This window comes from Apiotrichum porosum (assembly GCF_003942205.1).
Source record: "Apiotrichum porosum strain DSM 27194 chromosome Unknown scaffold_9, whole genome shotgun sequence".
Classification (NCBI taxonomy): Eukaryota; Fungi; Basidiomycota; class Tremellomycetes; order Trichosporonales; family Trichosporonaceae; genus Apiotrichum; species Apiotrichum porosum.
Window position 1 is genome coordinate 219,557 of NW_021167116.1, and position 24,839 is coordinate 244,395.

The 24,839-nt window shown below is 60.2% G+C and overlaps 10 protein-coding genes across 10 annotated transcripts; 4 read left to right on the forward strand and 6 right to left on the reverse strand.

Annotated features, from left to right (window-relative positions):
• Nucleotides 1-29: 29 nt before the first annotated feature.
• EHS24_009328 (uncharacterized protein) lies at nt 30-2,318 on the reverse strand (the record flags this gene model as incomplete). The annotated part of the gene is made up of 4 exons (XM_028624617.1): nt 30-719; nt 965-1,020; nt 1,159-1,790; nt 1,831-2,318. 4 exons carry the CDS (start codon nt 2,316-2,318, stop codon nt 30-32), a joined length of 1,866 nt encoding a protein of 621 aa, XP_028474785.1.
• Nucleotides 2,319-3,090: 772 nt separating this feature from the next.
• Nucleotides 3,091-5,224, reverse strand: TRM44 (tRNA(Ser) Um(44) 2'-O-methyltransferase; the record flags this gene model as incomplete). The annotated part of the gene is made up of 5 exons (XM_028624618.1): nt 3,091-3,573; nt 3,620-3,835; nt 3,916-4,140; nt 4,173-4,301; nt 4,343-5,224. The coding sequence occupies 5 exons, from the start codon at nt 5,222-5,224 to the stop codon at nt 3,091-3,093; spliced, it is 1,935 nt and encodes a 644-aa protein (XP_028474786.1).
• Nucleotides 5,225-5,593: 369 nt separating this feature from the next.
• EHS24_009330 (uncharacterized protein) lies at nt 5,594-7,475 on the forward strand (the record flags this gene model as incomplete). Its single annotated transcript, XM_028624619.1, has 3 exons — nt 5,594-5,649; nt 5,847-6,756; nt 6,801-7,475. The coding sequence occupies 3 exons, from the start codon at nt 5,594-5,596 to the stop codon at nt 7,473-7,475; spliced, it is 1,641 nt and encodes a 546-aa protein (XP_028474787.1).
• Nucleotides 7,476-8,319: 844 nt separating this feature from the next.
• EHS24_009331 (uncharacterized protein) lies at nt 8,320-11,054 on the reverse strand (the record flags this gene model as incomplete). Its single annotated transcript, XM_028624620.1, has 2 exons — nt 8,320-10,158; nt 10,302-11,054. The coding sequence occupies 2 exons, from the start codon at nt 11,052-11,054 to the stop codon at nt 8,320-8,322; spliced, it is 2,592 nt and encodes an 863-aa protein (XP_028474788.1).
• Nucleotides 11,055-12,004: 950 nt separating this feature from the next.
• On the reverse strand, nt 12,005-13,600 carry SDH2 (succinate dehydrogenase complex, subunit B; the record flags this gene model as incomplete). Its single annotated transcript, XM_028624621.1, has 6 exons — nt 12,005-12,084; nt 12,141-12,193; nt 12,483-12,789; nt 12,897-13,065; nt 13,124-13,210; nt 13,427-13,600. The coding sequence occupies 6 exons, from the start codon at nt 13,598-13,600 to the stop codon at nt 12,005-12,007; spliced, it is 870 nt and encodes a 289-aa protein (XP_028474789.1).
• Nucleotides 13,601-14,209: 609 nt separating this feature from the next.
• On the reverse strand, nt 14,210-15,559 carry PAM17 (TIM23 complex component; the record flags this gene model as incomplete). Its single annotated transcript, XM_028624622.1, has 6 exons — nt 14,210-14,295; nt 14,349-14,768; nt 14,883-14,963; nt 15,022-15,035; nt 15,147-15,167; nt 15,228-15,559. The coding sequence occupies 6 exons, from the start codon at nt 15,557-15,559 to the stop codon at nt 14,210-14,212; spliced, it is 954 nt and encodes a 317-aa protein (XP_028474790.1).
• Nucleotides 15,560-15,843: 284 nt separating this feature from the next.
• EHS24_009334 (uncharacterized protein) lies at nt 15,844-17,889 on the forward strand (the record flags this gene model as incomplete). The annotated part of the gene is made up of 6 exons (XM_028624623.1): nt 15,844-15,929; nt 15,973-16,194; nt 16,247-16,385; nt 16,429-16,520; nt 16,557-17,612; nt 17,658-17,889. 6 exons carry the CDS (start codon nt 15,844-15,846, stop codon nt 17,887-17,889), a joined length of 1,827 nt encoding a protein of 608 aa, XP_028474791.1.
• An 801-nt stretch (nt 17,890-18,690) lies between these two features.
• EHS24_009335 (uncharacterized protein) lies at nt 18,691-19,950 on the forward strand (the record flags this gene model as incomplete). The annotated part of the gene is made up of 5 exons (XM_028624624.1): nt 18,691-18,699; nt 18,982-19,025; nt 19,356-19,467; nt 19,539-19,670; nt 19,768-19,950. The coding sequence occupies 5 exons, from the start codon at nt 18,691-18,693 to the stop codon at nt 19,948-19,950; spliced, it is 480 nt and encodes a 159-aa protein (XP_028474792.1).
• A 540-nt stretch (nt 19,951-20,490) lies between these two features.
• On the reverse strand, nt 20,491-21,906 carry EHS24_009336 (uncharacterized protein; the record flags this gene model as incomplete). Its single annotated transcript, XM_028624625.1, has 7 exons — nt 20,491-20,688; nt 20,763-20,770; nt 20,809-20,889; nt 20,928-20,962; nt 21,004-21,156; nt 21,236-21,643; nt 21,686-21,906. The coding sequence occupies 7 exons, from the start codon at nt 21,904-21,906 to the stop codon at nt 20,491-20,493; spliced, it is 1,104 nt and encodes a 367-aa protein (XP_028474793.1).
• Nucleotides 21,907-23,315: 1,409 nt separating this feature from the next.
• EHS24_009337 (uncharacterized protein) lies at nt 23,316-24,331 on the forward strand (the record flags this gene model as incomplete). Its single annotated transcript, XM_028624626.1, has 2 exons — nt 23,316-23,445; nt 23,493-24,331. 2 exons carry the CDS (start codon nt 23,316-23,318, stop codon nt 24,329-24,331), a joined length of 969 nt encoding a protein of 322 aa, XP_028474794.1.
• Between the last annotated feature and the right edge of the window lie 508 nt (nt 24,332-24,839).

Sequence of the window (24,839 nt, forward strand, 5' to 3'; positions counted from 1 at the left end):
GACCAGGTTCTTGACCAGGGGGAACGAGCCTACTCGGCCCGACCCAGGATGCCACGGCTGGGTTCTGTGAACTGGCGCGGAATGGCTGGTACCGGCGGCGGCGTGGCGCGGGCCCACGGCAGACGCTGGATGGTAGGCTGGCTATACGCATCGTACACAAGCGACTGTCCGACGGGGGAGACGACCTGTGGCCCGCCGCTGTTCTTCCTCGTCGGGGTTGGAGGGAGGTTGGGCGCGCCGACCGGTGGCGGCGGTGCTGGAGACCCCGGCATGGTGCGGGAGAACGAGTTGTATGTCGCCCAGTTGTCGTGGCTCGAGTTGCGCATGTCGTTGTCGTCGACCACGCGCACAACGGGCGAGTGCGCGTCATCGTCTGATCCGTACATGCTGAGCAAGGAGGGCACTTCCGACGGCGCTTCGGAGACGCGCCGCGTGTGGTGTGCGCCACGACCGGCCATGCCTGGACCAGCAACGGTCAAATGGCTTTGCCGGTTATAGTCTCCAGACGTGGTGAACTGTTTGGCTGCGCCGTTTGCGGGGCGGTTGCCGCGCGAAAGGCGCATGGACATGTGCCTCCATCCCGAGCGTGGCGACACTGGGTCGTCGCTAAAGTCGAGTGCAGAGTGCTTGGTGGCCGTCGTTCCCGACCGCTTGAGGTGGTCGGATTTGTTATAAAAGGTGCCAAAGTCGGGCTCGTCTTTCTGCTTTCGCCTATAGAGCTGTATGGGGTTTCAGCTGTGCCCAACGACAAGGAACACGAGGCGCGCGAGATCCGGGGTGGTGACATGGGATGGGGAGATGGCGGTGTGGCGCGCCGTGGCGCGACGGCGGGCCAACACCACCACCCCGAACATGTTTCGCCACCCGGACGCCATCTTCTCAAAGGAAGACTCGGGGCACCGGTACTCCATGAAGGGCCCCAATCCAGAATCCGCCAGCGGCGTGCACATAGAGGAACACTCACCCAGATAGCCAACACGATGCAGACCATTATTGCTACCACAACGGCAATGGCGATACCTGTGGCTGTCAGCACACCGAAACCTTGGCAGTGGCGTTTTGCAGGCGCCACTGTTATGACTGCGGGGAGGGTCTGCCCGCCCCCGGGTGTGGTTTCCATGGCCTGAACCGGATGGGATGTTTATGCAACAAACTCACCAATGATGCCTGCAGTGGAGACAGGGCTGGTGGTGCCACCCACACCCACGGCAGCGAGGGCGGTGTTGTCAGTTGACGAGGTTGAAGAGTGGGCAGTGCTGGCGGCCGTGCCAGCGGAGGAACCAGATGTAGTTGTGCCTGCCACAACGAGAGTCTCAACGCTGGACGATGACGCGAGCTGTGAGGAGGACGACAAAGACACCGCAGAGGCAACAATCGTAGATGCGATGGTAGCTGCAGTCGTCGATGCGATAGTTGATGAAGCGGCCGAAGACGAATCCACTGTAACGGACGATGACGACCACGAGTCGACCCAGCTAGATGACGCAGCATCACTGGAGGACGACCAGATGGCAGAGGAAGATGCCACCGAGTTCCAGTTATCAGAGGATGTCGAACTGGACCAATTGTCGACTGTTGTGGTGCTCCATTGCTGGGAGTCGGACCAGACGTCGGAGCTCGAGCTTGCAGCCCATTGCGTGTCGGTGTCGACGTAGTTCTCGGAGAAGCTAGTCCAAGTGTCAGAAGCAGAGGAATACGAAGTGATGGGAGTGGGGGAAGGGGTAGTAGTGTCGGAGATGGTGGCCGTCTCGAAAGCAAGGGAGGAAGTCGCCCAGTCCATGTCGGAGGCGCTAAGCGTGTCAATGGCAAGGAGGTCGTGTTCCTACGTACGAGGTAGACGTCGACTGTGGGGCTGCAGAGGAGTCGACAGACTGGAGCTGATACTCGGTGGTCTGTGCAGTGGCAACCTCGGAGGACGTCTCAGCAGCTGCCAGGGCAACCTGGGTGTCGGCAGGGCTAGACTGGACGCTCGTGGCAGCTACACCCGCGGACGGGGTTGTCGAGACAGTCGATCCCAAATCCGACGATGATGCTGAGTCGGCAGTGTTGTCGAGCCCGACGGTAGAAGCGGACTGCTCCAAAGTCGAAGGGTCTGCCGAGGCAGGAGGGTCGACTGACGAACGCGGCGAGGAACGTGGAGAAGAAGAAGAAGCGACATACCCATTGCCATTGTGGTCACTGCCACCCCAACTACGACCACCACCGGCACCGCCGTCCGCGTTAGCGCCGCGATCTTGACGAGGAAGCGTTTGATGGGTGCGTGGGCCTACACGGAGACGGGACCGGGGGCTGGTGTGGGTGAGGGGCTGACCGACCATGACTGCGGCTTGGGTGTGGAGGAGCTGTCAAGTGGCCGGTAGCTTGGCGAGCGAGGCGGTGTGGGGAGGAGAAGTGGGGAGGCGAGACGGGTGCTGTGCTCGGGCCGGCCACGAGCAACAAACTACAGAAAGGAGAGAGAGAAAATGAAAAGAATGAGCGTGTATGGAGGCGAATGAAGTGATGGTGAGCAACTAGATCTAGTGTAGATGCGAGAAGACCACCAGACCGCGCTCCGCGACGGGGGTAGTGCACAGTGCGCATGGTGCGGCGGTGTCCAGGTTATGGGCAAGTATCCACGCAGTGTGTGCGCACAGCTGCTGCTGCTGCTGTAAGAGGGATGAAACAGCGCACGGGCTCTTGGGTTCGCTCTCGGCGTGGCTGCGGCGCTCAGTCCGCCACACTGCCATCGATATCGGGCCGCCATGTCAGATGGTGTCAGAGCATGCTGGCCATGTAGCGCCTGCGGGGGGAACACGCCACCCCGCGGCTCCATGTCTCGGCTGGAATGTCCTCTCTTTCTGGATCTCTGGATCTCTGGGATGTACCAGACAGACAGGTCAACAGACAACGCATCAATGTTGGAGCAAGTGGTGAGAATGGATGGCTGCATCAAGAAGGAAAACCCCCGCCGGAGGTTTGACCCTTAGCGCCACCAGTGCACACGCACGACATAAAACCGCGTGTGTTGAAAGCAAGACGACGGCCCGACGAACACTACTACGGCAATGTACGCACTGCGGTCCCTGTTCTGTCGAGCTTCAGTGGCCCTTTTTAGTGGTCCTTGCCCTCCTTGACGCGAATGGAGAACGCTCCACGCTCTCGTACCGCCTTGACCTCGTTAAAGGCCCACTCGCGGGCCGCACGGTCCGCGTGCCAGGTCGACCCTCCGCTAGTCCCCTCGTCCTCCAAGTCCGAAACGGCAACGGCGTCTGGTCCTGATCCTGGTGTCGGTTTCGAGGTCCACCGGCGGCGAGCAACGATCGCCCACCCTCGTGTCGAAGGAATGCGCAGGCTCTCCTTCTCCCACTCCCAACCGCACATGAGACCCTCCCAACCGAGCCACATAGTGAAGGCCTTGTATCGTGACTGACCAGTCTCCAGCCCTTCGTCAAACCCACCGGCGGGTGCGTGAGGGTGGGCAGGAGCGGTAAAGTCGAGCGAGGTAAACTTGGAGTCGAGCGTGTGGAGGCAGCAGGGCAAGTTGAGGTAAGGAACCGGTGTGGCGGGCAGCAGCGACAAGAGGGGGATCCATGGCTAAACAGGTCAGTGGTGTGTGCGCCACCTTGCCGCTAGAACTTACTGTGAGTTCGTCCGCATGGTTTCCCAATAGAAACGTGCCTTCTTTGACAACACACTGTTCCTTGCCAGGCCAGTCGCCAGCCTGCCACTGCTCCATTGTCTCTGGGAACCACGAGGGCATATCGATCTGGAGCTCCACGAGCGAGGCTTGCGTTGCGGCAGGGTATTGGGGCCAAGTGCGTCGCGCTCGGAGCTCGTACCCTCTACCCTTGTACCCCTGGCACAAGTTAGACTGGCACACAACGACTACTGCGCGCAACGGCGGCAGTCACTCGAGATAAAGGAAAAGCTACTCACCTCGGAAACAAGGATGTGGACGACGAGACCGTTGCCGCAACCCAAGTCGACGAGACCGCCTGGCGGACGGCCCCATTTGTCCCATTCCATGCCCGTTTCGGTGCCTTCCCTGGCTGGGTACATGTCGCGCCAAAGGAGCATCAAGAATGCAGCGATAGCAATGTCCTGTTGTCCCCAAAGTGCCAGGTTTGTCGGAAGCAGTCGATCGTCGGGTGAGCCTGCGTCCTGCCGTTGGTTGCGTTCCCGCCATGACCCACCTTCCATACATGACGCTTGACGTCTTCGACCTTGTTGCTCCATGCCAGTGGCACGCGCGAGTCGAGGTGCTTGTGGCGTTCCTTGAGAGCCTGGTACAGGTCCTGGAACGGCTCGCGAGACACAATGACCTGAACGTCGTTAGCTCAAAGTGCGGAGATCCTCAGCTCACATCGTGGGCGACACGCTTGACGTAGCCTTGGAGTGTCCCGTGGCCGTGCTTGTGCAAGCGCTCCAAGAGGCCGAGGCATGTGCGCTGGAGCCGGCGCTCCACAGCGGCCTTGGCCTCGGCACGCCCCTCTTCAGTGTCCTCTTCGAGTACGGTAGCCGGGTGTGTGGGTGCTGGTGGGCCAGCGTTCAATTCGGCCGCCCCGATAGGAGGTCCGGCGAGTGGGCTCCGGCGTCGTGCAGGCTTTGGAGGAGGCGGCAGGGGGGTCTCGTTGGCACGCGGGGTGTCGGGGAAGGGAAGGTACGCGATGGATATCCGTCCATACACCCTGGGTACACCCTCGGTGACCTCTGCGTCGGCCCCGTCCGAGTCCCACAGAAAGGCAATCTTGCGGACAGCTGGAAAGTAGTAGGGTATGTCGGCCACGGAGGACACGCACGGTGTCTGCACGACAACACCGCTGTCCCCTTCAGGCGACGAGTACATGACGACGCGTTCGTCCAGGCGTGCGTCTCTGCGCGGTTGGCGGGGGATGAAGCGCACACGCTTGTGTGAGAGCAGCTCGAGACCGAGACGGGCGGCGAGGGCGGCATCTTCCTTTTCCTCAGTGTCGGGCAAGGGGTCGGCGCGGATGATCAAACTAGAGTTTTGCTCGGGGTGAAGAGACATCTCCTCGAGGGTTGCCTGGAAGGCATCGAGGGGAAAGTATGCTGGTGCGGACAGCGGTGTGACCCAGACATCTTGGCCGGCTGAGAGTAGACAGGGCGAGTCTTTAGGCAGGTACGTTGGGTTGAATTTTGGGTGCAGGATGTCTCTGGTTGCCTTTTGAGGCTTCTTTGATGACGGTCCTGCGACGGGAATGGCCTGGTCGCCGAGAGGTGCCATGGTTGTGGAGCACCAGGTGGCTGAGAGAGTGCGATGCAGACGACAGTGTTGGGATGGTTGACAATTGAGTGGGCGCCTTGGGGGGGGTGGTTGTCGGTGGTGGAGGTCCACCGGTGGACCAAATGACGTGTGTACTTTGCTGACATGTGGCTTCTCGCGTGGCCCACGCGCTGAGAGCTGAGAGCTTGCTGTTTCGATGGCCCGATGGCAGGGGCCTGGCAGGCAGAGCCACGAACGCGCTGCTGCGGGCGTGGCGCGTTATATCTGGGGTTCCTGAGCGGCGCGCGGCTCGTTCCACGTCGTAAAGAGGCAAAAGAGTCGGATCTCATCTTGCGTTTCTTTTCTCCACTGGCCATTTCACGTTCAACCATGTCGGCCGTCCAGGAAAAGAAGGACATCAACGCGGCAAAGCCCGCTTTCACGACGTGAGTACTCGCAACACCCCCCCTGCACACACTCTGCGTATCCTCTGCAGCGGGGCATCATGGAACAAGGCCACGACCGCTGTGGAGAGGACTGGATATCGGCGGCCTATCACGTTCATTCCATCGCGTGTCTCGTCGCGCTGTCACTCTACCACCACGTCTTTTTTTCTTTTTGTTTCTTGCTGACACGACAACAGTACGTCGTACCCGGCGATCCCGAACGCTCCTCTCCCCGCTGAGGGCTCGGGCTCGTTCAACAACTGGCACCTCGCTGCCGTTGACCTGCTGGTCCCCTGGCTTGTCCAGCGCTGCCTGCCCTTCCGTACCGGCTGGACCACGTACTGGATCCTCTTTGTGCTCCTCTTCCTCCCGCTCACTGTCGGCTACTGGATCGTCACCTCGCGCTATGGTCCCCGTATCAACGAGAAGGTCCCCTTCCCCAACCGTCCCCTCAGCACCTACTACACCATTGTCGACAAGGACTTCAAGGCCAAGTGGGAGGGCAAGAAGATGCCCATGCAGGTGTTCCACGACGCTTACTTTGAGGGCAAGATTGACTTTAACGGCGACGTCCTCGACGTCATGGAGTACCGCCACGACTGGTCGCTCTTTGAGCTCTCGATCGACAACTTCCGCTACGTCCTCTTCAACCTCGTTCCCGATGTCATCCTCCACTCGCAGAAGCAGGACGAGGACCAGATCCGTGACAACTACGACCGCGGAGACGACTTTTACTCGTGGTTCCTTGGACCTCGCATGATCTACACTTCGGGTGTTATCCGTGACATTAACCGTGAGGAGACCCTCGAGGAGCTCCAGGACAACAAGCTCAACATGGTCTGCGACAAGCTCAACCTCCAGCCCGGCGACCGCATGCTCGACATTGGCTGTGGCTGGGGAACCCTCGTCGCCCACGCTGCCAAGAACTACGGTGCCGACGTCACTGGTGTGACTGTCGCCAAGACTGGTGCTGCCTTTGCTACCCAGCGTCTCCGCGAGAACGGTATCCCCGAGTCGCAGGGCCGCATTCTCTGCATGGACTACCGCGAGATCCCCCACCAGAAGGGCTACTACAACAAGATTTCGTGCCTCGAGATGGCCGAGCACGTCGGTCTCCGTCGCTACGGTACTTTCCTCAAGGAGATTACGAGCTGCTCGCCGACGACGGTCTCCTTGTCTTCCAGGTCGCTGGTCTCCGCAAGTGCTGGCAGTTTGAGGACCTCATCTGGGGTATCTACATGAACAAGTACGTCTTCCCCGGTGCCGACGCCTCCCTCAACCTCGGCTGGGTCATCAACGAGCTTGAGCGCGCCGGCTTCGAGGTCAAGTCGTGTGACGTCCTCGGTGTCCACTACGCCGCCACCATCCACCGCTGGTACAAGAACTGGCTCCAGAACAAGGAGGCCGTCGTCGCCAAGTACGGCGAGCGCTGGTTCCGCATCTGGGCCTACTTCCTTGCCTACTCGGTCATTGTCGCCCGCCAGGGTTCGTCGTCGGTCTTCCAGATCACCCTCCACAAGAACCTCAACGGCTTCCACCGTATCGAGCAGGTCCCCACCCACGCGTGCACCCAGGTCCCGGCCTCGCGCAAGATCGACCCCGTCGTCTCGCACACTGCCCTCTGGCCCGAGCACTACGGCGGCGCCGCCCCCGTCCCCGTTGTCGCCGCTGCCGTCGAGCCCATTGTCGCTCCCGAGCCTGTCGCCGCCCCTGCGCCCGTCGCCGCTCCTGAGCCCATTGCCGCTCCCGAGCCCGTCGCCGCCCCCGAGCCCGTCGCTGCCCCCGAGCCCGTCGCTGCTCCCGAGCCCATCGGCGCCGCCCTCTAAAGCGTCTACCCAGCAGTCGCATTAGGCCAATGACAAACCCGTCACCATCCCATCCCTTCCCCTCCCCTCCCCCCTCTCCTCTCCCTCCCTCCCTCCCCTCTAGTACTCTCTTGATTCAGCAGTATCCATAGAACGCATCAAAGCAGCGTTGCCTGCCGCTTCCGGACAGAGCAAAAATCGTAGCGGCCACGCCAGAGGCTCCAGAAAATTCCCATGCAGTGATGAATTGCAGGCAGCAAAGGAAGCAGGAAGCAGGAAGCAGCGTTCAGCGTTCAGCGTTCGGCGCAAGCGAAGCCAGCTAGCTATCTATCTACCTGACGGGTGTCACCGTTGTTCACAGCGTCGTGGCGGTCCATCTGACGGCCGAGGTGGTGGCCTGGATGCCTGGAGGCGTCTAAACCAGTGACCCTCGTGAACGCTGCAGCCGGATCCGAAGAACTCGAAGCGCGACCTAATGGACGAGGCGAGGATCGTCCGCGCTGCGCAAGAGGCACGCGAACAGAACACGACAACAGAACACGACGAGGACGTGCGACCTAGTGGCGGATATAAGGTGGCACCGTAGACACCGAGACATGCATACATGGCAACAACATGACACTTTTGAATCCTCCTCGAGAATTCAAAAGCACTCTGAGCTAGCTATCCCTTGCTACAGGCGCAACTCGTGGTGCTCTCTGCTCTCTGCTCTCTCTTTCTCTCTTTCTCTTTGTGGACCTGCTTACAGGCGCGCGGTGCTCTTTTGCTTCCTTCCTTCCTTCCTTCTCTTTCCTTTTCTCTCTTTCTCTCTGTGGACCTGCGGGCGCCCACAACGACGACATGGCATGGTCGGAAGCTGGACATTTTACTGAGGCTGGGCGGCGGCGTCGGACGCGAGGAAGGCGGTCTGCGGGTCAAACCAGACGGTGCGCTCGTCGAATCCACTGCCGCCTGCGGTCGAGGGGGGCGGGCGCTTGTGCCACGCAATGGCTTGCAGCTGGGTGTGGATGACCTGGGGCCCGACGTCGATGAGGTACACGCACTCGGCGCACGAGCCCGCGCACGTCAGGCAGGTGAGAGGGAGCAGCGTCATGAGCGGGGGCGGGTGGCCGGGATCAAGTGATGGCGGTGGAGCGCGAACGTTGGCCAGAACGCAAGGCTGTTCCTTTTCACAGCACTCGACGCAGCCGCGGCTGGGAGTGTACAGGTATGGCGGCAGGAAACGCTCGCCGCGGTCGTTGCTCTTGATGAGCGTAGAGGTTGGGGGCATGTCGGCAATAATGGTAGCGAGGGGTTCGTCAATCTGGACGAGGCGGGTGAGGAAGGGAACGCGGTGGACGTCGGTGGGGCGGAGAACGTCCATTTCAGGCTGCTCATCGTCCTCGAACGGCGACATGACTTCCCACTTGACCGAGGGGTCGGCGTCAAACAGGCTTTGGTGAATGTTGTAGACGGCATCGTTGGGCGATGACTGAGGCCACGCAAACTCGGCGTTGGGATCGCGTACACCGAGGAACCGGTACTTGGTGAGCGATGAACGGCGTTTGCGCTTGCGGGATGGCCCAGCCTCTGGTTCGACCGGTTCGACTGGCTTGACGTGTTTGACAGGTTCCTCAGGCTCCTCAGGTTCCGCAGGTTTGGCGTGTTTGACGTGCTTGACGTGCTTGACTTGTTTGACGGGTTCGACAGGTCGGACAGAATTGACAGGCTTGACAGGTTTCACGTTTTGCTCGATGGGTCGCACGGCTGCGGCGACACGCTTTGGCGCGACAGCGGCTGGCAGCGGCTGTGGTTTGGACTCTGGCTCAGGATCCAGCTCGTCCACAAAGTCCATGGGTTCAAAGTCTGGCTCGGGGTGGACAACTTCACGCGGGGACGACGTCGGGCGCTTGCTAGCCGGCTCAAGCGAGACGGGGGTTGGGGGTGCCTTGCGAGCAAAAGCTTCAACTGTAGCGCCGGAGGTGACATCAATGTCCTCGACCTTGCCTTTACCCTTCTTGGATGTTGTGGCTGGGGCGCTTGGCTTGGGCTTTGCAAATGACAGCGGCGGTGGCGGCAGCTCACGCGATTGTTGACGCGAAGACGACGACGAGGCCAAGGGTGGAAGAGGGGAACGCGGGGGCGCAGCTGCGACTCCGCGACGACGGCTGGGTGTGTCGTTTGCGGTTGCTGGGCGGGCTGCTGGGCGTGTTGCGGAGCGGCGGGTCGTTGCCGGGGATCGCTCGTGCTGGCCCTCCTCCTCCTCATAGTCGTCTTCTTCATAGTCGTCTTCCTCATCCTCGTCATCGTCGTCCTCATCATCATCGTCATCGTCATCATCCAGCAGCTCGATCACCTCGATCTCGTCGGGGACAGCTCGCGCTGCGCGTTTGCCGGCTTTCTTGTTGGCCTTTGCTGTCCTTGGCGACGTGACGAGACGGTCCACCTGGCGCGCCGCCGCACGCTTCAGGACGCGCCTGGCGTTGTCATCCAGTTCCTTCTCGTCCTCGGAGGCGTAGCCCTGGTTGTTGTCATGGAGGTCGACAAATTCCTCGGTGAAGGGGCATCGCTGATGGTAGCACGTCACGCATGGGCGGCGCCAGATCGAGGCCGAAGTGGCGAGGGGATTCTTCCAGACAAAACACGGGTAGCCGTCCGTGACACAGCGTTCGCACGCTTGCGCCCTGTCGAGCTCCTTGATTTGCGGATCCTTACGATACCCGATCTAACAGAAGAAGGCAAAAGGTCAGCGCCCAGTGATGACGACGTTACGGCGGATCGCGACGGCAGCGGCGGCGGTGGGGGAGCGCGCACAGTCGCGTCAAAACGCGTGCGGGCCCGCATGCGCGCGCGCGCGTAGGTACTCACAAAGCGCGCAATCTTGCGTTGCATGCGCAACGGATGCGTGCGCACCTCGGCGAGCTCTTCGGGCGTCAAGGCCTGGAAGACCTTTTCGTCGGAGGGAGGCATGTTGTGGTCTTGGTGTGCGTGGTGGGATGGTGGGTCGTAGAGGGGTGATGGAGAGTGTTGTGGGTGGTGGGGGTCGTTATTCAAGTCGGTGCTCCCGCTGGCGCCGCTGGCGTCGCTGGCCGAGCCGCGGTGCTGATGGTGATGGGGGTGGTGGTGGTGCAAGTGACTGGTGAGGTGTTGTGGGCGTTGAGCAGGTGTTTGTGTGGCAACTAGCCCAGTCAACCCCGCACGGGCGGCAGCAGATGGGCCCGCCGAAAGCGTCGTCGGGACAATATCGATGACCGTGGGAGACCCGGGGCGGCCCGTCAAGTGGTTGTGCAGAAGAGGGACGGGGACACCGAGGAAGGCAGGATGAGGTTGGGGAGCGTGCATTGGGAGGTGGTGAGGACGCTGCAGGGGCTGTTGCACGTGGACCATGCTGCTGTATGCGTGAGACTGCAGGTGCGACGTCGGGTGGACGTTCGTGCCGGCGCCTGCCGGTGGTTGCGCAACAGAAGCGGGGCGGGGTGGGACGAGTGCGCCTCGTACAGCGACGGGTGACGGTGTTGCGACCATCGGCGGCGTGGATGGGGGTGAGGAGACCGTCTGAGGCCCTTGCCGGGCGACCGACTGGTGTCCGACAAACACCTCCAACGGTTGCGGCGACGCCATGGAAGGTGGTGAGGATGTGGTAAACAAGGCGACGGAGAGCAAGGAATGTTTGTGACAGAGTATTTCAAAGAGAGACGAGTGGGTGGCAACAAACGCATACAGCACACGGCCTGTTTCATACTAGCGTCGTATACGCGTGCATACAGTGCTCACAGAACACGGCTGTGCACACGTCAACGTCTACAAATGCTTCCCAGCCGCGTTCGCGCTCAACGCAGAACCTTGATACTGCGCACAGGCAGTGGCATGTCATCGACAAGGGAGCAAACGAAGTGCCAGTGCCAGCTGAGCGGTCTGTCGCCCACTGTGCGATCAGTGATGCATCGCGCGGGCGACCCCACTCCAGCTCCTTTCCAGGCTGCAGGAGGGTCAGTGATGCATGATACAGCCCGCAGGCCGCAGGCTTAGCCAACTAACTGTAGCGCAGTAGGGTTATGCCGAAGGAAGGCTGCGCTGGTTGAGGAATCTACTGGCGGGACATGTGGCACTCCAGTCCTGGCCACCCCACACCATATGAGCCCTTTGGTCGCGGCTTCGACATGGTCTGCAGAGTCACCGACAGGACCAGCCAACCTCATATGCACCCAGATACACAGCATGCTCGCACCGCAGACGGGACGCTACTACGCCCGGGTCAGGCTTTGCCGAAAACGTCACCGTCTTGTGGCACATTGTGTCGCGGCCCATCCAACACCTCACCAACACACCACACGTCCTCACCACAGCCTCCCCAGTCCACGGTCAGCAAAACCTCCTCCCCAGAGCCCAAAAACACCTCCTCTTTACTCAACCCCCCCGTGTGCCCCCGTGCCCGTCCTATTTCGTACGTAATGCATACAAACCGCCAGCGCGCGGGACTGCTGAGACGATCACCACACCCTCCTGTACAGCCCATTTTTGTTCTGTTCTTCGACATCTCTGTACCGGGGTGGCCCTGTCGAGCGGCCAAACTAGGGGTTCATGGCCTTGGCCTTGACGCCGGTCGCCATCTCGAGCTTGAGCTCGGCAATTGCCCTACCGGGGCTCAGGCCTAAAGGATCGTTAGTATTTCTAAGGCTTCAAAGAATGGATCGCGATGGTACGTACCCTTGGGGCAGGTCCTCGAGCAGTTCATGATGGTGTGGCAACGGTAGAGCGACCTGTTACTGTCAGTGTCATGTCGCTGAAGGGTTGTAGGCGGCTCCCAGCGACTGCGGGCGAGACTGCAGGATGGAGATGAAGCAGACCGTCGGAGGGGTTGTTGGATGGGGTGGCGTTGGTTGGACGTGACCGCCGTGCCAAACACTCCCTCCAATCTGCACGGCATCCCTCCGACAAGCCGTCCAAGGCCACACTGCGTGTGCCAGATATCCAGAGTGGTTCCTAGGCAAGCCAACGGCAAGCACGCCCGGTAGCCGGACAAAATTGGTTGGGGAAAACGCCACTCACATGTTGTTCTGGAGACGGTCCTTGCGGTCCTCGGTGTAGCCGTCACGCGAGTCGGCGATCCAGCGGTAGGCCTGCATGAGGACGGCGGGGCCGAGGTACTGGTCCTGGTTCCACCAGTACGAGGGGCACGAGGTGGAGCAGCACGCGCAGAGAATGCACTCGTACATGCCGTCGAGCTTCTTGCGGTCCTCCTGCGACTGGTAGAACTCGCGCTCGGGGGGGTTGTCGTTCTTGAGGTAGGGCTCAATCGACTTGTACTGCTTGTAGAACAAGGTGAGGTCGGGAACGAGGTCCTTGACGACATACACTGTAAGGGTCAGCTTTATTGGCCGGCGGGGAATTACCACGCGGGTAATACGCGTTGGCGGAGGGGGACATTTCCTCTCCAGTCACGGGCAGGCAAGTCAAACGCACTGTGGGGGAGGGGGTAGACCTTGGTGGTCTTGGCGGTGTCCTTCTCGATACGGCAGAGGCAGGCAAGGGTGTTGACACCGTCAATGTTCATGGCACACGAGCCACAGATGCCCTCGCGACACGAGCGACGGAAAGTGAGGGTGGGGTCCATCTCGTTCTTGATCTTGATCTTTTGAAAGGGGTCAGTTTACTGTTTTCATTTGCACAGACAGCATGCAGCAACACACCAGAGCGTCAAGCATCATGGGGCCACACTGGTTGAGGTCGACCTTGTAGCTCTTGAGCTCGGGCTTCTCAGTGGGGGTGTCGGGGTTCTGTGGAGCATGTTAGCCGGGAAACTGAAAACCGGAAAGCGGCATTCGCGCCGGACGGGGCTGCGGGCAATTGTGTGTGTGCGGGAGACAACAGCTCGTCGGCGACGACGATTGAGCGCTGGGGAGGGCACGTCGTGACTGCCGCCGAGATGGAAGCGTCGTCGCAGGAAGAGGGCTTGCGCGCGCGCGAGCGAGCGCGTGGACGAGGATACATACCCAGCGGTAGATCTTGAACTCCTTGACGGCAGGAGGCTTTGAGCCTGCGGCAGGGGTGGGAGCGTCTGAGGGGGAGGCGAACGAGGTGGACGCCGACGCCGAGAAGGCGCGGGCGGTGTTGACGAGCTGCGCGGTGCGGGGGAGGGCACGGAGGGCCGAGGTGGAGCGCATCATGATGGGCTGGAGGGAGAGTGGTGTGTGGTAGGAGAGTGTTGCGCAAAGGGACAATGACAATGTCAAGAGCGAGAGCGAGAGCGAGCAGCCAGGGGCGCGGGGGGTGTGCACGACGACCCAGCGGGAGGGAATTCGTCACGACTAAACGCTGCACCGTAAGTGGTCGGCTGGGCGTGCGCACCGGGCAGTGCCGGGATGGGGTGAGCCCGTGTCTTCCCGGAAACCTTCGGCCTTAAATCCGCCAATAACAGGGGGCGTGTTTGACAGTGGATGTGGCTATTAGGTTTTATTTGGATTACGCTTTACTAATGGCAGCGACACACTGCTATTGTTCAATACTAAATACACCCCAGGGCGGTATCACAACATTCCACCTCGCTGTTAGCCCATCTACACGTCAATAACGTCGCAGTGCCGATCGCCCGCCTCGCTCCGTCTTCACCGTGGCAGCTGCGGCAGCCTTATTCCCCTTTCCTTTCCTCGCCCACACATGCCCACAATGCATTCATGCTTCATGCTTCAGAAAGGGAGAGGAGAGACGAGTGACACTACACAATTGCCACATGCAAAATAAACAAAAACCGCGCCACCTTGGGCCCCCCTACCCGACTACATGTCCTCCTCGACACCGTGCGACGCCTTGCGCTCATATGCCTTCTGGTCCTTCAACCACCTGCGGTAGCTCTCCACGCTCACTGTAAAGAACAATGGTCAGTGTCATGCCAACGGGTACCAACCAGCTACTTACCAATCTGCAAATCAAAAAGCAAGTGATTTTGTTGGACGGAGAACGGAGCCACGGGACGGAAACGACAGGGAACGGAGGTACCGGCGCCGACATTGTCCACGAGGCGAGTTGAGTGGTCAAATGACGCCGCAACGTCGCAAAAGGGATAGGATAAATGGAGGTGGAGGAGAGAAGAAGCACATCCGTCAGTAACGCTCACAAGACCACCACCACATCTGCCAACACCCACCTTCTCGCCGTAAAAGTCCGGTGCGGGGTTGTTGACGCTCTGGAACTTGGGGTCGGCGCGCTTGGCCTTTATCCTGCTGTAAAACTCGCGGTCCATGGTCTCAATAGGGGGAGGGTTGCCGCGGGCGAGCTTGGGGTGGGTGAGCGAGAAGAGGCCACCGCCAATCGAGGGGCCGACAAGCCAGCCGAGGACTGTAAAGTCAGTAAATGTGTTGCACAGGGTGGTCAGAAGCTGGAGGAAACGGTGTATCTGTCCCGGCTACCCAGGCTCATGTCCCCAGCCTTGTAGGCCTGGGACGGGCGTACAGTCACAGCGTCGTGAGTCTTCGGTGGACAATTCCGCCCATACACCCAGACCAGGTGGCTCTGCCTCCACCTCCCCAGCACCTGCTCTGGGACCCGTCGCTCCAGAACGTCTGACGCTTCTCCACAACGTTGTACTCACGCATACAGGCCACACTGATAAAGGTCGCGTGGTCAGCACATGTAAACAATTCCGGTGGTCTTGCCTCCGCCACTCGTGACAACACCTGGTTGCCACTTGGAGCGACCGTGTTCCGCCTCACTCACGTTGAACCGCCGTAGACGAGCCTGGAAGAGTCAGCAAACTTGTCATTTCTGATATGCCCATCTCGGCCTCAGCCAACGTACATGGGGTCAAGACCCATGATGGTCTGGGTCGGGTCGCCCTCGAGGTTGGCAAAGTACGAGCCGCCAAGGAAGAGACCCGTCAGCGACGAGGGCACGCTAGTGAGCGTAGCCCACTGCTTGCGACGCTTGCGCATGGAGAGGTACTCGCTCCATGGCATGGGGAGCTTGGTGGGGGCCGCGGTGGAGGCGGACGCCGACGAAGTCGAGGCATCAGCCGACGCGTCGGTGGACGACGACGACGAGGCAAAGCGCAAGCCGTGCGCGGCGGCCGGGGTGACGCGGATGGCGCGGTGCGCGCGCAGGCCGAGAGACTGGGTGCGGAGGGCGGACATGATATAGCTATGGGCGTGTGTGATGGGTGCTACGGGGCGAAATAGGTGTGCTCGTCGTCGTCATTAACATTGCGGTCGACGGCGACAGGGAGCCAGCCAAGCCGGCGTTTTGTGGCCGCCGCCGGCTATGTGGCAGTCCGCATTGTGTGCGCATGACGTATGTCATGTTGTGGAGACCCCGAGCGGCGAGCTCTCGTCGTTGCTCATCTCCGTCGTCGTCAACGACAACACAAGCGCACACACCTTTTCATGACCATGGGTACACTCGTCAGCGTCTGCCCATGATGAACAAGGGAAAGGCGCGACAGGAGACACCAAAGGCTCTCGAGCTGCTCGACCTGCCCGGCGAGATCCTCTCCCAAATCACTGGGTGAGAGAACCACACGCGAGCCCCACCTAACTCTTTCCCTCAGCTACCTCCCTCTGAACGAGGTGATCGCCTTCCTCTCGCTCAACTCTGCGCTTCACAACTTGTCACGCTCACACCTCACTCCCTTTCGACCTCTCATCCATGGCCTAGTTCGTGCCGGCCCGCCATATCCGACTGCTCTCGCGGTCCTACCTTCCCTCTCCCACTTGGTCGGCCACGACGACGGCAACCTCTTCCTCGAGATCCTCGTGCGTGCTCCCCCCAAGTGGATCCTGGAGCGCTTTGAAATCGGCCGCTGGAGGGACCATGTGTGGCAGGAGGCCTTTGAGCGGCGCTTCCCTCGCCTCGTGGAAGCGATACAAATCCACAGATGATTCCTGGCGAGCCGCCTTCCTCCGTGTGCTGGGGCGGCTGGACCATCGATCCGTCGGGTGTGCACACCACGAGTCATGGACGGTGAGTGCGGTTATTCTAGTCAGCTTCTAACCCTTCCCCCCAGCGGTTCATTACCCTTCGCCGTAACCGTTCAGCGGCCATCAATCGCATTTACACTCGCACCTTTGACCCGAATGAGATCTTTGACGAGCTCAAGTGGGTCATGGAAGTTAACGTGGATCTAACCCGCAGACACCAGAGCAACTTGATCGACTATCCGACAGAAGTGCGCGTTCTCATCCACCTCCAAGACGTCCGCGTCATTGCCCTCTGTGTGCTCTCTGACAAGCCGACGTATACGGCCAACTCGAACGCACACCTAGCACTCCACCCACCGCTGCTTCGGCACCTTAGTGGAGGGCACCAGTACAGACCTGCAGTCCAGAAACGTAAAGGGTCTTTACCAGCAACAGCCACGTCGGCGTGGAACCAGCAGCCCGTCGGTGGCGAGTCGTACTTTCCACTCGTGCGCACCACTTCGTCTTCTGCCTCTGCGCCAAACAATGCCACGGAGACTGCAGCCACAGCGTCAAGCCCCGTATCCACAGGCCCCTCATCCCCAGGTCGCATCTCAGGCTTTGGACAGTGGATGAACCGCCGCAGACGCCTGTCCGCGGACAGCAACACGGGCGAAGGCAGCTCATTCAACCCCCTCACACTGGTGAGGAGTCGCGAAGACGACCGCGAGCGACGCAGGTCATGGAACTTTGGTCGGACCAGGACTCTGTCCGCTGGTGGTACCTCCTCGCACAACGCAGGCCCTTCAACGCAGCCAAATACCGCTATGGAGCCACCTGCTGCTGCCCAACTTGCACCAGTGTTTACCTCTCCCATCATTCAGCCCACTCCCCTGATTTCCTTGCCTGAGGACAAGACCTTGACGTCGCCTCTCCCAACCCCACAGTCGTCGCCCTCACCGCCACCTCTACGCCGCCACCGTCTTCCTTACCCGCCTCTCACGCACCCGACGCCTGCCGACAGTCACCGCCTGTATCCCAACTTTACGCCTTGTGAGGACAAGACTCTCCCATCCACCAGCCGACCGGACCCGACCGACCCGACCCAGCTGCTCACCGAGGGACTCGTGCGCCGCGTCCGCGACTACCGCCCAGACCACCTAGAGGTCGAAGACGACGACGAGTCGGCAGGGTGGTCCACCAACGACGCCGTCTGGGGAGGGGACGGCTCGCGTATGGCCGAATGGGATCCGTTCACTGCCACCCGACGCAGATGGGTTGGCCCTATGATGTAGGTTCCATCGAAGCGCACGTCTTGCGCGTCTAACCTGCCCAGTATTCTCGCCCAGATCTTCTCTGCCGACCGACCTGAAGGTGTGCCCGCTGGCGTGGCGCGCGACACGATTGTGGAAGGTCCAAACCCCGACCTGGGTCCCCGAGGCACATACGCCTCGCTTGGCTGGGAGGACATTGACGTCTTGCTCCCATGGCTCGAGCTGAGCGGGTCTGGCGCGTTCCATACTGCCAGGACGTCGGGTATGGGCTTTGACCCGGGGCAAGAGTTGTAGCAAGAGAGAGCGCAAGGGGCGTGCCAGGCCGACATGGTTGCACTTTCAGCCGAGTTGTATATTGCGTAATCTGATAACACCGCCATGACGTTGTTTAGGCTCTCATGTATCATGTTGCCACCCGCCGCTCTGAACATTGTTGCATAGCTGCGCGGGTCTGCGTGTGCTTTGCCGGGGCTTCGGAAGCGACGGCCGGGGGGGTGGGCTTGGCCTGGTGGAGGTGTTTGCCACTTGCAGGTTGTGACATGAAGCGAGCGGGCCGGAGACAAAGAAACACACCGCCGTGTTGCAGCATTGTACGTCGTGACCCCCCAAAGGCCAACGACCCTTTGTACCCTCTTGTCCTCGTCTCTCACGCGCATCTCGACACATCTCTCAATCCCCCAACCAGCCCCCATTTCATCTCTCCCACCCAAGCACTCTCACGTCTGGGGCTCCCCCATCGCATTGCGTGCACCCTCCCACTCCACCCACCTAGTCACCGCCCACCGCCCGCTCGTTGCCACCCCGCGCAACCTCTCTGCCCAGTGTTCCTGGCCATCTCCGCCGCCCAGTAGCGAGCGACCTTACCGAACACCCCGCCCAATACTCCCTCCCTCGCTGCTCTTATACAACGCTCTCTCCCCCTCCACTCCACTCCCCACCACTCGTCGCCTCCCACTCACCCCCCCCTCTCCGTCCTCCCCACCACCCCCCGGTCGCGGCGCGACAATGGGCCGCACATTCCGAATCTATCTCGCAGGCGAGACCGTGCTGGTGTGTAGGCAGTGCGGCAACCACCTCGCCGTGGCCGAAAGCATCATGTCCAAGGTGTGTACCTCCGTCCCCCCCTCCTCTATCCCCCATACCATTCTACCCCGTCTAGTCGCTGTCCCACCTGGCAGGCCTGGTGCCGCCCGCGTTCCCGTTGCGATCCTCATCCCCCAAATCCAATCTCCCTCTCCCCCACTCTCTCACGCGGAGCTGCCCCGCAGCTATTAGCCGGGGTGGCAACGGCCATTAGTTTCCGGCCGTGTCAGCAGAGGTACCGGCAGATCCATTACGCGCATGGAGCAGTAGCAGCAGCAGCAGCAGCAGCTGACTATGATACAGAACTTTACGGGGCAGCACGGCAAGGCATATCTTGTGCAACATGTGTGAGTAACAATGCGGTGGTGGGGGTGGGTGGGTTCGTGAGTGGGCGACTGGCGGCTGGGTGGAGGCGGCTGCGGCTGGTTGGGCTTGGAGTGGTGTCTCACTACTTGTCCCTGCCTGGCCGCTGGCCGGCCGGCAGGCATGCAGGCCTGCCTGCCAGTGCATGGCACGAGGGCGTTGAATGGTAATATCGGGGTGGACACACCTGCGTCCCAGTGTGTGCTGGGGCCCTGTCAGCATCATTTGTCCGTCGCCGCACGTCATCGCCGTCCATCTCCCCACGCAGCTTATCGGCCGTGCCGCCCAGAAGGGTATTTATACTGATCGGCCAGCGTCAACACGTACACCTCCGCCGAGGCGGACGACCGCGAAATGCGTACAGGCAAGCACACAGTGCGCGACCTGTTCTGTCGTGTTTGCCATAACATGGTCGGTTGGAAATATGTGAGTAGGACGACTTCGGAGAGGTGGAGGCGGAGCTGGAGCTCAGCCGCTGACACGCCCCCGCCCACCAGGACTTTGCCTACGAGACGTCAGAAAAGTACAAGGAGGGCAAGTGTATCCTCGAGCGCGAGATGATCGAGGAGCAACCAGAGGTGAAGCGTGACCAGCAAAAGCCGCCCCGCATCGTCGAGGTCATGCGTGAGGTGCCAATCGCACGCGGATAGGCCGCTGTCGCCTACCACGTCCTCTTACATCTTATCCTCTGGCTCCCATCCCATGTGCACACACGCACACGTCCAGGTTATCAGCGATACATCCTTCATCATTGAGCCCACGGTCTTCCACGCCCTCCCTCTCCCCCTCCCCCTCCCGTCAAGCGTACCCACCCACCTCTTCAAGGCTGGTCCTATCTGTACCCGCATTTTCTGGTCCTACGACCTCCACTCCACCGGCAGCGCCAGCCCTGCTGCACATGCTCGCTGAGTTAGCCCTGCGCCAGCTAGCGCTCCGGTGGCTTCGCATGCGTCATCGCACAATCGTCATTTTACCATCTTCTTTTGTCACTGGGTCAACGTCAATACCCCTCTTTGCCACCCCCAACTTTGTACTATGTGTATCGTGTTGTTATGCAGAATATGTCCTCTGAGAGAGGTTCAGGAGGTGGAATTGGTGTGGGTTGCTGACCGTCTGGGCCGTGCCAGCCGATGTCGCTGAGGAACAAGAGCGACTTTGACGAACGCACTGCGCCGACGTTTTGAGTCCATGTAGCGCAGTGTCTTGGCCACTGCCATATCCGGTTTGCATCTGGGCCACTGATGCTGTAGCGAACGCAGTGAACAGACATTGGAACGAGGCTAGCCATGATGACCATCTGCCACTCCAAAAGGGGCACGTCTGTCAGGTGCAATGCATTCTAACGCCCACGAATGGGACTCCATTATCGCTCTGTGTGTTTGGATTCTGCACCTCCTTCTCCTCCTTGGACTGCTGTCTACGGGCTTGAAGCACTTGGAGCCCAGTGCTTTACTTCTTGGCGTCCGAGTAGTCGTAGAAGCCCTTGCCCGACTTGCGGCCCAGCTCGCCCTTCTTGACGAGGTCCTTGAGGACCTGGGGAGGGGTGACGAGCTCGAGGGGCACGGCGCCGTCCTTGGCCTTCTCGACCCAGCCGTCGGCAATGTACTGGGTGGTGTCGAGGCCGACAAAGTCGAGGAGCTCGAAGGGCTGGAATTAAAGTCAGCAATAAATCCGAGGGGGATCAGGCGCGCAGGCCAGCTGTGGGTCAGGATAAGACGTACACCCATGGCTGCGGGGTCAGTAGCAGTACAAGTGTAGAAAACCCACGGTAACCGGCGCCCAGCTTCATGGCGGTGTCAATGTCCTCGGCGGTAGCGTCGCCGCGCTCGATCATGCGGATGGCCTCGACTGAAGGGGTCAGCAGGCTAAAGCAATCCTTCACCCACGCATGTAGGGGACAAGGAGACGGTTGACGATGAAACTGGGAATGGGTCAGTACCGTTGTGAGGCTTTCGCACCCACCCAGGAGTGTCACGGCACGAGACGGGGACCTTGCCCATCTTCTTGGTGATCTCGTAAAGAGTCTTGAAGGTCTCCTCCGAGGTCTTGTCAGTCTTGATGACCTCGACGAGCTTCATGGCGGGGACGGGGTTGAAGAAGTGGAGACCGGCAAAGCTGTGTTCGCGTCAGTACACGGCATCAACAGCAGCTGAAAGCGCAGGTGACCGCCAGCAGCCGTGCAAACGTGACGCACTTGGCCTGGCGAGCATCGGAACAGGCCTCGGCAATCTCGGTGATCGAGAGCGACGAGGTGTTCGAGGCGAAGATGGTCGAGGCGGGGGCCTTCTTGTCAAGGTAGCCAAACAGGTCACGCTTAATCTTAATGTTCTCGATGATGGCCTCGACAACAAGGTCGGTGTTGGAGACGGCCTTCTCGGTGTCGGTGGTGGTCTCAATGTTGGCCAGGACGCGCTGGGTGAAGCCCTCGACGTCCTCGGGGGCCTTCTTCTTGGCGACACGCGCCACCGACTTGGAGATAATGTTCAGGCCGTTCCTGTCAATGTCAGTGGGTTTGATCTTGCGAGTTGTGACTTTGGCTTGCCGGGTGCGCGACGACAAAGGGGAGCAGGAGCCAGGGTTCGTCCAGCCGCTCCACTCCACTCTACCACACACTCATGGTGTGCCAAAACAGCAGGATACCTACTCAAGAGCCTTGTCAGTGACATCGCAGAGGGTGACCTTGAGGTTGGCCTGGGCCGAGATCTGGGCAATACCCGCACCCATGAGGCCGGCACCGAAGACGGTGACACGGTTGACATCGCTGTTGACCTGCGAGGTCGAGAGGTGACGCGCGGCGACGGCGGTGCGGGCCGCAGCCGAGACGTGCGAGGCGCGAAGGGAGGTGCGGGCGAGGGCGGGGAGCATTGTGTGAGAGCGAGATGGAGGTGCGAGAGAGAAAGAGGTGCAAAAAAGCAAGCAAGACAACAGGCGCGTGTGTCGTCGTCGACGGTTGGTAGTGACGAGCGAGAGACCCAATACCCGCACCCTTCCATCACCGGTCTTCGTCGTTAGCCGATCGATCCCAGTAACCGAAAGCCGGTGAATGACACGTCATTCTGCTTTGTCCATGAGCCCCTTATCACTGTTCCGTGTCATGTTTCGCGACTGTTCTTCAAGACCAACAGCATGGACACTCTGCTCTTCCGAACAACACAGCGGTTGTGGAAAAAGATATTCTCGTACTCGCCTCAAGGCTAGATATACAGCTTACAGCGCCGAGGATGATCCGCAACGCGTGGCCCACACCGGTTCAACCGGTCCGAGAGCACCCTACATGTCACCGGAAGAACTCGGCCACAAGCCGGCCAGCCGGCTGGCACGTCCCGCTTATCGCGCGTGTAGAGTCTGTCGTTTCGCGTTGCTTGTGGAAGGGTAGAGTTACAACAACGTAGAGGTGCCAAAGGTACCAGATGAGGTAAAGGTGTATCGTACGCAGATGGAAGTCGCATTGTTTGTGACCGCCGGCGGCGTCGGAATCAGAGGACGACGGACTCCAGCCTTTTTTTCGGCGCCAGCTGTTGGATCGTCGTCATGTCATCATCACTGTTGCTGTATATCTCACGTCTCTGCACCCTTGCTGGCGCCGCCATGTGCCATGCATTAAGCACTCTGAGATAAAAAGTCCATCGTATCTCTTAAACAAGAAAGTGCGACGTCCCCCGATGTGCTGCGACCTGATTCCTCTTTGCTTGTTGGCTGATGGGTCCACGTTGGTTTGTGGATCACTAAGCACCTGTGCAGATCTTTTGTTCTCGTCGTGCCACTGGAGGGTCTGTCCTGGGCATGCAGCGTCGGGGCTTTGGAGAGGAAGAGTGGACGCAACGTCGGAAGGGCACTCGTGGCCTGACCCGCCAACAACGTCGAGTGAATATTCCGATGCAATGTCCGGAGCCAGCGTGACATGTGGTCGCGGGGAATCGAACAGCGACGACGCGTGAGGTCATTGGCTCTGATGCATGATACGGCACACGCGACTGGGTGACGACTTATCATGGCCCCGGAATAGTGCGTGCGGCGCGTGCGGGGTGTCCGACTGCGATGGGTCTGGACGGAGAGCGAGCAAGAGAAGAGCAGAGATTGTGAAAGGCCGACCCAGGCAGCCAGCGGAGCGATAGGACAACCAGTCGGAGCTAGTCCGATTGGGTCGGGAACTCGGGATGGTGAGAAGACTCATATAGGTCTCGGTCCGTCAACTGTCTTCTTATCCCACCCTTGCCTTCACAACAACACCATCCCCATCTCCCCCGCTCGCACCTTCACCTCCACTACAAACAATGTCTGACCTTCCCGGCGTCATCACCTCCCACCGCTACGGCAAGGACCTCGTGCGCGTTGTCCGCGTTGTCCGTGATAAGACCGCGGACGGCAACGAGATCCACCATATCATCGAGTACACCATCCGCGGTGAGTTTATCGGAGCGCTAGTGCCAACTCCCCCACTAATCCGGCAGCCCTCCTTGACGGCAAGATCGAGACCTCGTACACCCAGGCCGACAACACTTGTGTCGTCCCCACCGACACTGTCAAGAACACTTGCAACTTCTTTGCCAAGACCTCCCCACACGTCCTTGACCCCTCCGCGTTCGCTCTCCACCTCGGCACTCACTTTGTGACCCGCTACGACCACATCTCCAAGTGCTACATTGACCTCAGCTCCCACAAGTGGAGCCGTATCAGCGTCAAGGGCGTGCCCCACAAGTGGTCGTTTGTCCGCGATGGCAACGAGAAGCAGACCGTCTCCCTCGTCATCGACGCCGCCGACAAATCTGACCTCAAGGCCGTCCTCACGCCCGGTCTCAAGGACCTGCACGTGCTCAAGACCTCGGGCTCGGCCTTTGAGAACTTCTGGCGTGACGAGCTCACCACCCTCGTCGCGGTGCAGGACCGCATCTTCTCCACCTCTGTCACTGCGACCTACACCATCCCCCTCCCTCCCAACCTCCCCCTGTCCATCGACAACATCCCCCTCATTGCCAAGGAGCTCAACTTCCCCGAGATTGCCGACAAGGTCCGCCAGGACACTATCGAGGTCTTTGCCACGGACGAGTCGGCCTCGGTCCAGGCCACCCTGTACAACACCTGCCAAAAGGTGCTGGTGTCGTGCCCCGCCGTCACGGAGATTAGCTACGCACTCCCCAACAAGCACTACATCCCCGTCAACCTGTCGGCCTTCAAGCTCGACAACGGTCTCGGGTACGAGGGCGGCGCCGAGGTCTTCTACCCCGCTCCTGACCCCAGCGGCTGGATCGAGGCCACTGTTGCCCGCAAGTCGACGCTGCACAAGCTCTAGAGGCATTCTGTCGCTTTTTTTGTATATTCTGTCATCCCCATGTAATAGAGGTCAAGTCAAAGTGTGTGCGGTTGCAGTGTTACGGTCTTGGTCGGCTTCATTGGTGCTGGGCAGACATTCATGCCGTGGACGACGACTGCAGGATATCCAGCTCGAGTGCCTGTATCCGGTCAACCCACACTGACCTAGCCTTTTACTGGGATTGCTGCTGATCGCGCCTGGACTCTCCCGGGGTAGCCACGGCCGTCTAGTGCGGACCCCTTAACTAACTGTCCGCCGTCGCAGATCGCAAGTTTGGGGCTCCCGCAAGAGTGACAACAACTGCAGCGATCCAGCGTTTGGCGTTGTTCACCATATGGCAATCGTGGCTTAATCACTACTGTGATCTGCGAACGACTCCTGCTGTGGCATTCACTGGCCGGTTATACCGTGAGCACCCACTCTACAGACTGACCACTGTAGACTTTCAGCATGCAGTATATCTCCTACAACGCGCTCGTCGCCAATC